This window comes from Simochromis diagramma, unplaced genomic scaffold, assembly GCF_900408965.1.
Source record: "Simochromis diagramma unplaced genomic scaffold, fSimDia1.1 OVJJ01000024.1, whole genome shotgun sequence".
Lineage (NCBI taxonomy): Eukaryota > Metazoa > Chordata > Actinopteri > Cichliformes > Cichlidae > Simochromis > Simochromis diagramma.
In genome coordinates this window covers 3,904,232-3,920,401 of record NW_024387332.1, presented here as the reverse complement: position 1 = coordinate 3,920,401, position 16,170 = coordinate 3,904,232, and the positions used below count along the sequence as shown (strand labels likewise).

Sequence of the window (16,170 nt, the reverse complement as noted above, 5' to 3'; positions counted from 1 at the left end):
CATACAAAGCACAGCTGGCAACTGATCTCAGAGCAGTGAAAGCTAAACCAGTGACAGCTTGCCTAGCACACTTGTCTCACATGAATTTACTATGAAAGACCAGAGGTTTATTCACAATGTGCACGCAGAATATCTCTTTGACATTTCCAGAGAGAGAGGGAGATGCCAGGGAGATTCCTCTACCACATCAACTACTAATTTGACCCCATCTGCTCCAGTCTGCATGCCAAATATCCTTGGGCGGCCGGAACTCCAATTTGCTCTCTGATGCTTCGATTGTAAATAGTAAATGGCCTGTATTTATATAGTGCTTTTCTAGTCCCTAAGGACCTCAAAGCGCTTTACACAACCTGTCATCCACCCACACATTCACACACTGGTGATGGCAGCTACATTGTAGCCACAGCCACCCTGGGGCGCACTGACAGAGGCGAGGCTGGCGCCACCGGGCCCTCTGACCACCACTAGTAGGCAACAGGTGAAGCGTCTTGCCCAAGGACACAATGACCAAGACTGTCCAAGCCAGGGCTCGAACCGGCAACCTTCCAAGGCGAACTCCCAACTCTTGAGCCACGATCGCCCCGATCAGAGTATGGATGTGTGTGAATACCGTAGAAAAAAGTACTTGTGTGAATGGGTGAGTGAGGCAAGTTGTGTAAAGCACTTTGAGTGCTCAGGTAGAGCAGAAAAGCATTATGTATAAGAACCAGTCCATTTACCATTTAGTTCGATCATGCTACTCACTTGTGTCAGCAGAATATTCCTTTTACAACATAACAAAAAATTGAAGTTCACACTATGAAAGTAAACTAAGTAAAATAAAAAAATAAAAAAATTGTACAAAACAGTCAACACATAATAAGAAATGAAAACATGCGAATCACAAACTGAATATTCTACATTTTTAAACCACCAAAGTAAAATATTTACAACAGAACCATACTGCAAAGTAGCACAAAACCTTTTTCCATCTTTGAAGGGAATTAATAAAAGTTCCTATAAATGCATCATGTCTTTATAATGTTAGTCTTGATTTTAACCCCCTGAGACTCATTTTTTCCATTTCTTCTACATATTGATTTGGACCTTGCAATTATAAAAACTATGCACTATCATTGTTGTTTTGTTTTTTAAAAGTTGATCTGCTAGAAGTGTGATAATGGCTGTGGATGGAGAGGTTCAGAACTAGAGCAACAAGCAGGAAAGTAAAGCGTGGAATTCCTGCACTTGGCCAGGTGATGATTAAGTCTGTGATATGAACCACCTATGATTTTCTTTCATTCTCTGCAGCCTTTGCCTCTGAGGATAGTCTCTCCATCACTCCTGGGGGCATTCCCAACCTTTACCCTACCACCCAGGACACAGACAGGAGGCTCCCTGTGGTCACCACTGCACCGCCAATCAACATCCTGAATCATCACCCACTCTACCGGAATGCGCCCCAACACCAGGCCCACCCAGGCCCTCGTGGTCAGGCAAAGTACCTTGAAGACAGTGGAGGATCAAGCTCTCAGCTTTCCACATCACCATCCAGGAGAACACTGGATAACAGTGATGAAAGGATTTCAGATGAGACTCCTGAAAGCTCCAACATGCAAGCAACCCTTTCCATACATGCATTAGCAACCACTTCTCTCTCCAGTGCTCTTCTTCCAGTTACCAACAGGGTTTTGAAAGGCCCCAAACATTCTACCATTATCACCTCCAGTGATACTGCTGCAAGGGAAAAGGTTGCAGGGGCAGGCAGTGATGAAGAGGAGACAACTACCACCACTATCACAACCACCACCATCATCACCACCATGCAGAGTCCAGGTAAGAATAGATCTTTAAATACACCTCATTGCATAAAAATAATAGTTTTTATTATAAAGTGCCAATTAATTATAGGGAAGGGAATGTATGTGTGTGTGTGTGTGGGTGGGGGGGGGGGGGGTTTACGAGTGGAGACATTTGTGAAGTGTTGTGTCAGTTAAACTATCATCAAGTCAGCAAGAAAACAGGAAAGACTTTAAGTTTCTGTGTGAGTGATTTAATTGACTATGAAAAATGTTTTGATTAGCTGGTTCATAATAGTTTATAAATGTAGAAATATGAAAGCATTAACAAAGGGCCTCTAAACAACAATGTTATACTTTTAATAAACAAATGCTAATTTATATCTAAAGAAATATAGTTCTGTACAGTGGTAACATTCATATAGCGTTCTTCTAAGCACTTTAAATTACAAACCACATTTAAACGTCTTTATTCTATAAACTTTAGGCTCTTCGTCTACCTCATTTCCATGGCTAGTTTAGAGACCACAGTTAACCTGAACCTGCATTACCTTCAATTGCAGGAAATCTAAAGGGAGGAAACCCATAGGGAAAGAAAGGCTACACAAATGAGAATATGCAAACTTCCTACAGAAAGGCACCAGCTGGGAACCTTAGGAAGGAATCTGCTAACTAAGTTGACAGTGCTAACCCTGTGCACCCTGTAGCTTTTCAGTGAGTCCGCACCCCAAATATTTAGAGCAGAGCCCCTAGGGCTGCACGATTAATCGTTAGAAAATCACGATCTCAATTCATACTTATGTGCGATCTCATTTCCAAATGACAACAATTTTTAAAAAAAGAAAAAAAAAAGACGACGATGTACAGCATTTTGATCCGGGACGTAATCTGCATGAAAACAAGCGCTCACTCTTCCTGCTCAACAAATGACGAGGGCGGAGCCTTATACCACGTGATACAGAAGCTGGCTGCTAAAATTGGCAGGGAAAAAACAACGGAGAGCACGTCAGGGATGACGAGAGAGTGACAGGAGAAAATCCGTCCCGGTCAACCACCCAAACATCAATAACGGGAACCTTATACAGCGCTTCCCCATACCCGTCGAACTCCCGCAGGCACAAAGAAATTACGGAGGCTATCACTTATCACCTGACCAAAGATATGGCTCCCATCAACACTGTGCAAAACAAGGGATTTAGGAAAACGATCAACACCCTAGACAAACGCTACACAGTGCCGTCCCGCAACCATTTTTCTATTGTTGCACTACCTGCTCTATACACGCAGCGTCGAGCAACGGTGGAGACGGAATTTCAAGCAGTACAACGACAAAACGTGAGACATTTGTTGTTTTTATGTTTATTTATTGTTTTTATGTTCAGTCTCAACTGTTACGAAGTTGATGTGCAGTTAATAAGTGCAATAAATATTTATATTGGAAAAGAAAATCGTGAGAGAATCGTGAATCGTGAGAATCGTGATCTCAATAATAAGCAAAATCGTGATTCTCATTTTATGCAAAATCATGCAGCCCTAAGAGCCCCACATATTTCTGGTCCTTAAAGCTAATTTGAAGTGTCAGAGGTAAAGGGAGAGAATCTGTGCTGTACAATTGAAGTGATCTCTGTCTTGCTCTCCCTTTGGAATCAAGCTTAGACAGGAATTAGTAAAGAGTTAACTCACATTTAAATTGAAATATTTCTTCTTTCTATTAAAACATTACCGGTGCTGTTGAATAATATTTTATGTATCTTATGTTCAGAAGCAGTAATCAGCAGTAACAATGTACATATGTCGGTTTCTACTATGTAGCCTGTTTATTCAATCTGTGAAACCTCTAGTTTATATTTACTGCAAATATATCGGAACCACAGCAGCTCATAGCAATCTGCAATCTGCAAGCAGTCTGTAAATTAAAAAACAAAAACAAAACATTTTTCAACACTCACACACCCACATACAAACACACCTTTTACCCTTTTCATAAAATTACCGTTACACCTTAAAAAGTAATAGTCTAAACAATTCAAACACCATAGAAGCCCCGTCTCTTATATCTCTTACTTTATCAGTTGACTTTGTTATCTCTTTTGTTGACACCCATGATGACTTCAAGCTCTCAGCTAATATCTACTCTGTTTGCATTTCTTATGACTGGACTGCCATGGGACTGAAATAAATTACAACAGCATCATTGCATCACTAACCCTTAATCAAGAGGTTCAAACAGGGACCACAGCAGAACAAGCCAGAGACTCGCTGTTATGAAGAGAGTGGACTGGGAAAATAAATATCAAGGTATTAATTTCTTCTCGACTTTTCAGGTCAGGAAGAGCAAAGTGGGAGTAGCTTGATTAATCAGCTCATCTGTGTGCAAGGTAATAACAGAGCAAAGCACTGACAGACAAACCCTGCTCCGAGACAGACATTCAGGCACAAAATTGTAATTCAGCAATAATGCTGGAGTGGACACTCCCTGAAGGGAAGTACCAAGGGGACACAGAGAGGATGTTCTTCTTCATAAAGAAGCACTTCAGCAAAAGTTTACTTTTTAGCTTAGAGATGGATGAAGGCGGTGGAGCAGAAAGCTCCCGAAGGCCACCAAGAAATGATCTGTCCTCAGCTGTCCATCACGGAGCTCAGCTGCTTCGAAAGGCAGCCAGAGACAGAGTTATTACAGTGAAGACAAGAAAAGAGCTTTAGAGCATTCTCTATGTGCCAAATAATCCACATAGTTGCATAATTTGACATTTTCTAACAAACACTAATGATTATTTAAACCTTTTATTAAATTGTGAAGTACTAAAACAGAGTGTTTCTCTATTTCATAATAATAAGGCAAATTTGTTATTAATAAAAGATAACTTAAAATATAAATGTAATTAATACATAAATGATAAATGTAATTTGAGGAGTAGAAATTACTGTTCTGAGTTTTGTGTGTGTGTGTGTGTGTGTGTGTGTGTGTGTGTGTGTGTGTGTGTGTGTGTGTGTGCATCAGCCAGCACATGAGCCAGCTTCAACCTTGGCAGTTTTGTGTGTTCTGGAGGAAAGGATGAAGATAAAAACTGTGTCGCCAACTCCTTAAACACATAATCCTAAATCAGAAAAAGAGCATTAAGTGTCGTTATTGTTAAACACAAAACCATCATTTCTATGTGATTTTAACTGATGGTTAATTATATACTGACTGTTGCATATAAATAATATATATATCATATTATATATTATATAATATATATTTTATTTATATATATAATATCTAATATATATTTATTTATAGTGATAATGAAAACTTCCTCTGGTTGCCCAGCTGCTTTCTCATTGGATGATTAAAATCAATTGGGAACAAGGGGATGTGTGCATCTTTTGCTACAGCTACAAATTCTGTCCATAAATAGTCCAACACCCACCAGAAATGAGTCCAACTTATTGCCAGCAATGCAGACCAAACTCTTGCAATGATGTACATGGGCTAAATAGCTTGTAACAAAGGGTCAGACACCCATATTTGTGTAGCCTTCTCCAGGTCCAAAAAATGCATTTAGATTGGTTGGGCAAACTTCCATGCACGCTAGAACATCTTTGAGAGGATAAAGAGCAGGTCCAGCATTCCTTAATCCGGGGCAAAAGCATGATTAACTATAAAAAAATTTTTTTAAAAATCTTAGAGAGGTAGAGCTTTTTAGAAGTAAACTGGGCAGAGATTTACCAATCTGCAAAAAAACTACAAATACAAATTGTGGATCATCTACAGTACATAACCTCATCAAAAGTTTCAGAAAATCTGGAGAAAATTCTGATACAAGGGACAAGGCCAAAAATCTGTATTGGATCACCCTGATCTTTATGCTCTCAGGCGCTGTTGCATTAAAAACAGGCATGATTCTGGTCAATCACTGGTGGTGGTCAGAGGGCCCGGTGGCGCCAGTGTCCGGCAGCCTCGCCTCTGTCAGTGCGGCCCAGGGCAGCTGTGGCTACAATGTAGCTTGTCATCACCAGTGTGTGAATGTGTGTGTGAATGGGTGGATGACTGAACGTAGCGTAAAGCGCTTTGGGGTCCTTAGGGACTAAGTAAAGCGCTATACAAATGCAGGCCATTTACCATTTATCATTTAAATCACTACATGGACTCAGGAACACTAAGAAATGATCATATATGAACACAGTTCGCCATGCAATCCATAACTGCAGTTAAAGCTCTATCATGGAATGAACAAGCTAAATGGGAACCGGATATAGAAGCACTGCTATCTTCTCAGTTAAGCTCAATTAAAACTGATCATGGCAAATTAGTCAAATTAGGAATTGGGAATCCTTTTCTGTGATCAGAAAAATTGAAATTGTTTTAACAATATCAGTGTTATTTGCTTTATGCACATAATGAGTTCAGATCAGTAGCGTCTGTGTTGGTTGGAGTGGTTGATTGATTGACTGATCAACAGGTCTTAAAATAATTATTTACCCCACTGTAATTATTTACCAGACTTCCCTGGTGAAGGCACAGTCTCCTCGACACGCTCACAGCTGCAGGAGAGAGAAATCATGTAAATGTATTTGCTCGGGTGAAAATCACCCAGCGATACTGTTCTAGGGTTAAGCAGCTGGGGATTGAACCCCCAAGGGTCAACCCCACATAGCCCACAGAATGTGTTTACACATGGCCCAAATACCGCAAAGAATGACAGCCCTTTGGTGGCCCAGATCTGGTTTTCCAGAGGTAATCCACACATGGGCCAGCACAAGGCCAGTTGCAGACACACTGGTGGTCCCGTGCTGGCCCATGTGTGGGTTACCTCTGGAAAACCAGATCTGGGCCACCAAAGAGCCGTTATTCTTTGCAATATGTGGGCCATGTGTAAGTTGTGTGCAGCCACGGGCCAGTTGCAGACACACTGCTGGTCCTGTGCTGGCCCAGAACAGTTTCAGCTCTGGCCCCAGATGTCAGGCTAATGTGTACCTTAATCAAGTCACGTAATGACAACATGTGCCAGATCATAATAGTGCAAAAGTAACAGTATGAAACTCTGTTCAGACAGTGAATGGGCTGTTTCTTATAGAGCACTTGTCTACTCTCCTGGATTACTCCAAGTGCTCCATACAACATGCCATATTCACACACTTCCCTCTAATCTGAGTGCTTCCTGACTACATTTATACACATTCAGAATCTTGACAGGCAGACTGGAAGAGCCAAAGATCGAACCACTAACCTTCTGATTAGTGGGTGACCTGCTCTACCTCCTGAGCTACAGCCACCCGGTGCTCAATGCGAGTAAACCCTCAATAGGTTTTGGATAAAGTGTACACTCACAAACCTGTCAAACCTGCATTTGAAACATTGGCTACCATAGCAGTGTAGTATTGCAACATGGCATTTGGGTCTTCTAACTAAAATAGGAAAATAGGAACATACAACTGGTTGACATACACTCTGCTATGACACCAGTCAGTCAGAAGTGCCAGCTTGATGCCGGATCCAGGCCAGACCTGTTTTCTATGAGCCTGGGCCACATAAACCAAACCACAATCGGGCCAGATGTGGCGTGCCATCACATAAACAGTGCCATCTGCGTCAGGCCTGACCTGGATGACATACCATTTACCATACCAGAAGTCAGCCAGCAGTGCCGGCTTGTCACCAGATCTGGGCCAGACCTGTCTGCTATGTGGGACCCTGTCCACAACACAATGGACCTCTATAGCTCTTCCTGCAGGTGCTGGGCAGTGCCTCATGGATTAAGACCTGTCCACCAGGTGATTTTGAGAAGTATTCCTTGTTCCTTATTGGAGTCAGGTCTCCATCATCAAAATTGCACATAGTCTGGCATCTCACCCAGGAACAACTTAACTAGAGGGACAATTATGACCTTCTAGTTTCTCCCAGGACATGCAAATCCTCCCAGGGATTTGCACACTGGACACACTGGAGAGATTAGGTTTGTTAACTGGCTTGGGAACACCTTAGAGTGCCCCCATAAGAGCTGTTGGAGCTGGATGTGATGAGGAGGGTTCAGGCATCTCTGCTTAGACTGCTGTCCCCTGCCATCTTTACTCGGATAAGTGGCAGAAGACAGATAGATGGATACTCTAACTAAGCACTCGAAGCACTGTTTACTACAAACCAATTCACATACACTCAGTCCAAGCACTTTTTAATTATCATTCACCTGCATTGTGGGTAATGCCAGATAAGCCTTATAAAATAATACATCCAGATACAGATCAAACATTAAACTAAGTTGATATCTGTGTCAGACTGACTGTTATAACAATAAAATCATTGAACTATCAATAGCTGATTCTGTGGTCTCAAGATACATTGAACATAATCGATATTTTCCTTAACTACAGTTGGAAAGGTCTGTTCCATTTTAAACATTGGTCAAAATGTTACCCAGAATTAAAGCATAGTATCATTTTGGCATTTGTAGAAAGTATTGACATTACATAAAGTGTCTTAACAGACTCAAACCCTATTATTATAATCTGTAAGTGAAGATAAGATAACAGGGTTATTGGTGGTTATTACTATAACAAAAACATAATGAGGGGACCATCTGCATTGAGTGCAGCTTTTGTTTGGAATGGAGTTTTGAATCTGTTTTGAATGGAGTAGTAGGGTTTGTGCACCAGCATCCACACTGTTTCTATCAGTGTTATTGTTATGCTGCTGTGGTTGTTCCTGCAGTTCCCTGCCAGCTGAACCTGACTGGTCCAGAAGGCTACATCGAGGCTCCACCACACACCAATTCTGCTTTTTACTTTACAACTGACTGCAACTATATCGTCACTGTGTATACGGGCTATGGAGTGGAGGTCCAGGTAAGAAAAAGTTCAACATCCACCCAGGATATGAGGTAGCTTACTGGATAAGCCTGATGTTAAATACTTTTGCCCAGCATACGTATGTACGTAATGGAAAATGACATACTTAATGGTCTTAGCTATTGCAGTTTTAAGTAAACCCAAATCTAGGACTTGGAGATTAAACTTAAATAACAGCTTTATTGCTGAAGTTCAAGGACTTAGGAAACACAAAACTCAGGCTTAAACTCAACCAGGGACGTTAAAAGTAGCAAAACTATTATTAGGAGATTAATAGGAAAGAGCACACAACCTGGGTTAGGACATATGATGACATGACAAGGAGCAAATGAAACCTGAAGATTTAAATACACATATAAGGTAAGGGCAGAGAGAAGACACCTTCAGCATTATAGAATCCACCTACAACCAAAAAAGGCAGAACATGGACTGAGGGACTATCAAAATAAAACATAAACACAGCGTGACTACGACACATGAGCTTGACATAGACAAAAAGGTAAACAAACAGACTTCACAAGAAGACACATGCATACAAATAGACGAAATACTAGGGAACTGATATTGGTGGAAGGGAACAGAGAATAAGACAGGAAGTACAGACTACTCACCCTGACACACAGACAGAAAGGGAAAGAAGCACGGACACAAGACTGACTACACAAGAAGGAGCGTAGAGCACAGAGGAGGCATGATAATAGAAACCTAAAGACTAGAAAACAAAACTAAGATCTGAGAATACAAATATTACAACTCTAAAAATAAATAAAACCTCAAACAAAATCTTAACCTTAGAATATTAAATAAACTAGAGTCAAAGTCCAAACACATAAATACTGGATCACAGCACCAGGACCATGACAATTAATTGTTTATGTGCTCTATAATTATAGTATAGTACTGTAAAAACTATTTCACAGTGTAAACGTTTTTATCAACATTTTCTTAAAAATATGCACATTGACACACATTAAAAAAGCAAACTGTGTTTCAAATCAAACACAGACACCATAGCAACTGTCACAAACCTGCAAAAATGTGCAGTGTGGATTCACAAGGAGATTGAGAATTGACTGACAAATGCCATAACAGTAATTTTTTTCCGACAGATGGAGGACCATCTCAACTTTCACAGTGTGCATGCTCAATCAGTGGGTTTTCTCTATTGTATGTTCTTGACTTAGACTGACTTGTGTTGTGACTTGATGTTATATTAAAAACAGTGAATTGAAAATAAATCTCCTCACTGACTTCATTATCCAAAGTAATTTTATCTTGCAAAGAAAGATGAGATGATATTTCAGAAGTGGGAGGACTACAAGAGAATGTTCTAAGAATGTTCAGGTTTATGAAATATTTCTGGTATATATTCTATTAAAATTCAAACATATGGAAGAAGAAGAAGAAGGTTCAGAAAAAGAAGGAAGGAAGATGGAAAAAGAATCATAGTGGAGCTTATATTTTAAACATGGTCAGCAAATCACTCTCCTCTCAGAACAACTGATGCGTATGTTTTATGTCTTTGCAGACTGTGGTGAAAAATCAATATGTGAATTGAAGCTATTCATCTAACAAAAAGCCAATATTGTGCAATAAGTGTTTAAACAGTCAGACAAGGACAATTTAAACACAAATGTACAATACTGACATGTATGCAGAATCATTGCATGCAGGACGGCAGCACAATGTCTGTATGAATAAAAACTAAGCCTGCATCACAGGTTGCCGATACAGTATTGATTATACTGTCAACATGGTACCCTCTTACAAAGACAACCTTTTTAAATGGCTAAACAGCATGTTTTTGTAGATCACACTCACAGTTAGGTGCAGACATGTATAGAGTACAAGAGAATTGTAGGCATTTACGCTCAAGCGATATTTTGAAATATAATGCTATGAATAGTTTTAATTTATCAGGGAATTTCTTTTGGCTTTTAGTTAAGTCACTGAGTAGCTACTCAGTGACTTAACTAAAAATAATTCAATTAATTTCAATTTTATTTATACAGCGTCAAATCACGACAACAGTCACTTCAAGACACTTTATGTTATAAGGTAGACCCTACAATAATACATACAGAGAAAAACCCAACATTCACATGGCCCATTGTAAGCACTTTGGCGACAGTGGGAAGGAAAAACTCCCTTTTAACAGGAAGAAACCTCCGGCAGAACCAGGCTCAGGAAGGGCAGAGCCATCTGCTGCGACCGGTTGGGGTGAGAGAAGGAAGACAAGATAAAAGACATGCTGTGGAAGAGAGACAGAGGTTAATAACACGTATGATTCAATCCAGAGAGGTCTATTAACACATAGTGAGTGAAGAAGGTGACTGAAGAAGAAATAATCAATGCATCATGGGAATCCCCCAGCAGCCTATGCCTATTGCAGCATAACTAAGGGAGGATTCAGAGTCACCTGATCCAGCCCTAACTATATGCTTTAGACAAAAGGAAATTTTGAAGTCCAGTTTAAGCCTAATACAAGACTAAATCAGTTACATGTGTGCAGATATTCAGAGTTGGACTCTTTTGAATTTTTCAAAATTTAACGTTGTTATCAATGACCCAAAACCAAAAGTAAGGGTGCGGTTTTTAGTTTTTATCATTCAAAGATTTTTTTTTTGTACTTGTCTATAATTAAAACATGGACTATTCAACACTGAAATTTGGAATGTATTTAAGAGAAAAGGAAAAGGAGCCAGTACAGAAGTCAGTACAGACTATTGTTAACTTACTATAAGGTAACAAGATTCTAAGAAGTGACAATACCATGGCCTACCTTGAAAAGCAATGAACGGAACCAAAGTCTTAGGAAAAGTAATTAATTTATTAAATAGTTTTATATGAAGCACTCCAAGAGGGTAGCATGACAGATGTTTACTTTGATTACACAAACGTTAAAGTAGACAATGGATAATAGGTATTGATTTGTAAATAACTGGACATAAATAACTTCAGCATTTTATACAATGTTATATTATACTGTAGTATATTACTTACTAACTATGCAGCTCATTATTTGATATAACAGTAGTTTCTTTAAAGATATAACAAATTTGGGGGTCAATGTGAATGAAAGGCAGACATGACATTTAAAAGTAAGATCAGAGGTCAAAAGTGATTTAGATGAAAACTGTAATGTGATTTTACAGTCACCATTTACCAGTGTCATTTCCTAAATATTGCCTATACAAATAAAGGGATTTTAAGTATAGTTTTAAAGACAAAGTTTTTTAAAAGTTAATCTTTAATATCAAATCTACTGACCTTGAAGTAGAGGTCAGAGGTCGAATATGACAAGATACATTAGATGTTTATCCAGTATGTTCTATACAATGAAAAAACAAACCATAATTGTAAGAATAATAATAATAACTTCTAAGTTAAAGGCTTGGGCTCAGCTATAATGCTGAAACCTTTTGGGCTTTTGTGTTTAAAGCCAGAATGACATGCATGCATACATTCAAATGCAACCAAAAACACAACCTCCTTGGCAAAGATTCTTTTTTAAAGTTAAGCATAAAGCAAGTACAAGACATCCAAGACTGTAGCAGTTTGTCTATGTGAAAGTTCAGGGCATCATTGTCCAGTGCTCCACTTGCAATATAAGTTGGATTGTAGATAGGGGGTGTGGTGTAATTGCATTGTACAGCAGATGTTAATGCAGCCGGTCAGTGTAGTTAGGCTGATGGCAGCTAGAGGGCGAGACCGGTGTGTTTTTGTATAGAATGTTATGTTATGTGGGGGCAGAGCAAGAACAAGAAAATAAAGTGTGGTTATGAACCGTACAGTGGACCCGCGTATAATTGAATAACACGACATGGTGTCAGAAGTCCTGTACTGATCCATATAACCTCGACTGAACGAACCTGTGTCTGGCGGAGCTCGCGGAAAAACGAGGGGAGAATATGGCGGATGAGACTGCACAGAGAGCACCGGCGGGGCCGAGCGCAACATTCAGCATCCAGCCACCGGAATCCTTCGACTTTTCAAAACCGCAGGAGTGGTCCAAAAGGATACGGAGGTTCGAGAAATTCCGTCTCGCCAGTAATTTGAACGTCAGCTCGGAGGAAAACCAAGTCAACACGTTGATTTACTGCATGAGAGACGAGGCGGACGATGTGCTTCGCCGTCTGAGTTTAACAGCGGAGCAAAGGACAACGTATGAGGGGGTACGTGATGGTTTCCAGGCTTTTTTCATTGTGAAGAAAAATGTGATCTATGAGCGCGCCAAATTCAATATACGCTGACAGGGAGACAATGAGACAGTGGATGCTTTTGTGACAGCACTGTATGCGCTAGCAGAACATTGCAACTATGGAGTGCTACATGATGAGCTGATATGTGATAGGCTCGTTGTCGGTCTCATGGACAAACGGCTGTCAGAACGCATGCAGCTTGACCCAGATTTGACTTTGCAGAGGGCTATCAACATGGCGAGGCAAAGTGAAGAGGTAAAGCGACAACAATCCTCCTTGCGAGGTGACTCTAGAGCTGAGGCTAGCGATGCTAAGTCAGTAGATAGAGTACATAAAATCAGTCGTAAGCCTGTTAGAACCAAACCGCTCCAGACTGATAGTCGTCAAGCTAAAACACGTGGATTCCGAGAAGACGGCAAAAAAGGGCCAACCTGTCAGAAATGTGGTGGCGCTCCATCCCATTCAAAGCAGGATTGTCCAGTGAATGAAATGAAATGCCATGCATGTGGGAAAAAAGGACATTACAGGCATGTATGCAGGGCACCAAAAACAGTGCATGAGGTTGAAGAGGATGAACATGGTTTGTTCCTGGGCAGTGTTAAGTGTGAGGGTGAGCCGTGGACTGTCGACTTAAGCATAAACAACAAAAACGTGTCATTTAAAATTGATGCAGGTGCCGATGTGACAGTCCTACCCCTTAAGGTGTTTAAGGAGCTCTACAGACACAACCACCCCCCAGTCTCCATAAACCAACCAAGGCTCTGCTGGGTCCCGGGAGGAGTCGTTTGGATATTGTTGGTGTCAGTGAGCTTGTACTGAGGAAGGGAGACAAAGAAATACTTGAGGATGTCTTTGTCATCAGACACCTGCACACTGCTTTGCTGGGGAGACCTGCCATTAGCAAGCTGGAGCTTGTGGCCCGTCTGGAGAGCATAACTATAGAGACGCTTAAAAAGTGCTACCCAAAGCTGTGCAGTGGTCTCGGTGAAGTACGTAACCCGTACGACATCAAACTGAAACCTGGAGCTCAACCTTTTTCCTTGAAGACGCCACGGAGAATCCCGTTGCCTCTGATGGACAAAGTTAAGCAGGAGCTGGCCCGAATGGAAGAACTAGGGGTGATCAGCAGGATTGAGGAGCCAACTAATTGGTGCTCAGGCATGGTGGTGGTACCGAAGAAGACAGAAGATGTACGCATATGTGTCGACCTTACACACCTCAATGAGTGTGTGTGTCGAGAGAAGTACATACTGCCATCGGTGGAGGAAACATTGGGCAGATTGGCTGGTGCCAGCATATTCAGCAAGCTGGACGCTAACATGGGGTTTTGGCAGATACCTCTGACGGTAAGCTCAGCCAAATACACCACTTTCATCACACCGTTTGGGCATTATTACTTCAAGAGACTGCCCTTTGGGATTGCTTCAGCACCGGAGCATTTCCAGAACAGGATGGTCACAGAGGTCACAGATGGTATGGAAGGGGTGGTTTGCCACATGGACGACGTGCTGGTCCGGGGCAGAATGCAGGAGGAGCATGACTCTCGCCTACACGCTGTGCTGGGCAGGATACAAAAAGCTGGCATCACCCTAAACATTGACAAGTGCGGCATCGCGAAACAGCAGGTGACGTTTTTAGGGCATGTTCTCTCAGCCAGCGGTATCAGCCCTGACCCAAGCAAGACCCAGGCTGTGAGGGAGATGAATGAGCCACAAAGTGTGAGTGAGTTAAGGAGCTTTCTGGGAATGGTTAACCAGCTTGGGAAGTTTATCCCACAGCTCGCAGAGAGGGACAAACCTCTAAGCGACTTACTGTCTAAGAAAAACTGCTGGGGATGGGACATTGACCAGGCTAGAGCATTTCAGAACCTGAAAGATGCGCTCACATCACCGCCAGTGTTGGCCATGTATGACCCAAGCCGTGACTGCAAGGTGTCAGCGGACGCATCATCGTATGGCTTAGGGGGTGTGTTGCTTCAAAGATGGGATGAGGATTGGAAACCCACTGCCTACGCGTCACGCTCCCTCACTGCATCAGAACAGAGATACGCTCAGGTTGAAAAGGAGGCTTTAGGTCTGACCTGGGCTTGTGAGCGGTTCCGCAACTTTCTTATTGGCAAACACTTTCAAATGGAGACAGACCATAAGCCGCTGCTAAGTCTGCTGGGGGCACAAACTCTGGATGCGCTCCCTCCCAGAATTCAACGCTTTAGGATGCGCCTCATGCGATATTCCTACTCGATTTCGCATGTACCAGGCAAACACCTGTGGACAGCTGACACGCTCTCACGATCTCCAGTGAAAGCAAAAGAAACACTTCAAGACAAGGAGTTGTTGGAGAGCACAAATATTTACGTGGACATGTTGATGGACAATCTGCCAGCTAGCAACAATTTCTTGGAGCAGCTGAGAGAAGAGCTGAAGAGGGACAGCGTATGTGCTCGCGTGATGCAGCTGTGTGAGGAAGGATGGCCCACACATTTCAACAGCGAACCAGCGCTAAGACTGTACTGGGCAGAACGGGCGTTCCTCACCGTACATGATGGTCTGCTAATCAAAGGGGACAGGTTGGTTATACCTGCAACTATGAGAAATGATGTGCTCACCAGACTACACGAAGGTCACCAGGGAGTGGTTAAGTGCAGACAGCGAGCACGACAGTCGGTTTGGTGGCCAGGGCTACGCCAGCAGATAAATGAGCTTGTCCTTAACTGTCGGACATGTTGCCAAGTGAGAGAAAACCACACAGAACCGCTGATGCCATCACAGTATCTGGGGCGGCCATGGCAAAAGCTAGGAGCCGATCTGTTTATGCTGAGAGGGAAAACCTACCTTCTTGTTGTGGATTATGCCTCAAGATTTGTTGAGATTGCCCCTCTCACACCTTCAAGGTCAGAGGATGCGATCCATCATCTCAAAGGGATTTTTGCACGTCATGGGATCCCCCGAGCAGCTGGTAACAGATAATGGGCCACAGTTTTCGGGGGCAGCTTTTGAGACATTTGCAAAAGTGTATGGCTTCCGTCACATCACAAGCAGCCCGAAATATCCCCAAAGCAATGGCGAAGCCGAACGAGCAGTTAAGACTGTCAAGAATCTATTGCGGAAAGCTGTTGATCCACACTTGGCTCTGCTTGCTTACAGAGCCACCCCACTGCAGAATGGCTATAGTCCAGCCCAACTCTTGATGGGGAGACGGCTTCGCACCACGGTGCCAATACTGCCATCTCTGCTTGACCCCGCACTTCCTGATAGTGTGGTTGTTGCCCAGAGGGAAAAGGAGAGGAGGACTAAAGAGGCACAGTCATATAACCTTCGTCATCGCGCACGCAGCCTTGATAGGCTCACTCCAGGCCAAGAAGT

At 42.0% G+C, this 16,170-nt stretch overlaps 1 protein-coding gene across 2 annotated transcripts in view; it reads left to right on the top strand.

The window, feature by feature from the left end:
* The window catches only part of LOC120718018 (seizure protein 6-like), a 155,170-nt gene that overhangs the window by 75,252 nt on the left and 63,748 nt on the right, over positions 1–16,170 (top strand). For both annotated transcript variants that reach the window (XM_040006322.1, XM_040006323.1), the window contains exons 2-3: positions 1,291–1,815; positions 8,470–8,603. In XM_040006322.1, the coding sequence (XP_039862256.1) occupies positions 1,291–1,815; positions 8,470–8,603 (659 nt within the window). The remainder of the gene's footprint in view (positions 1–1,290; positions 1,816–8,469; positions 8,604–16,170) is intronic.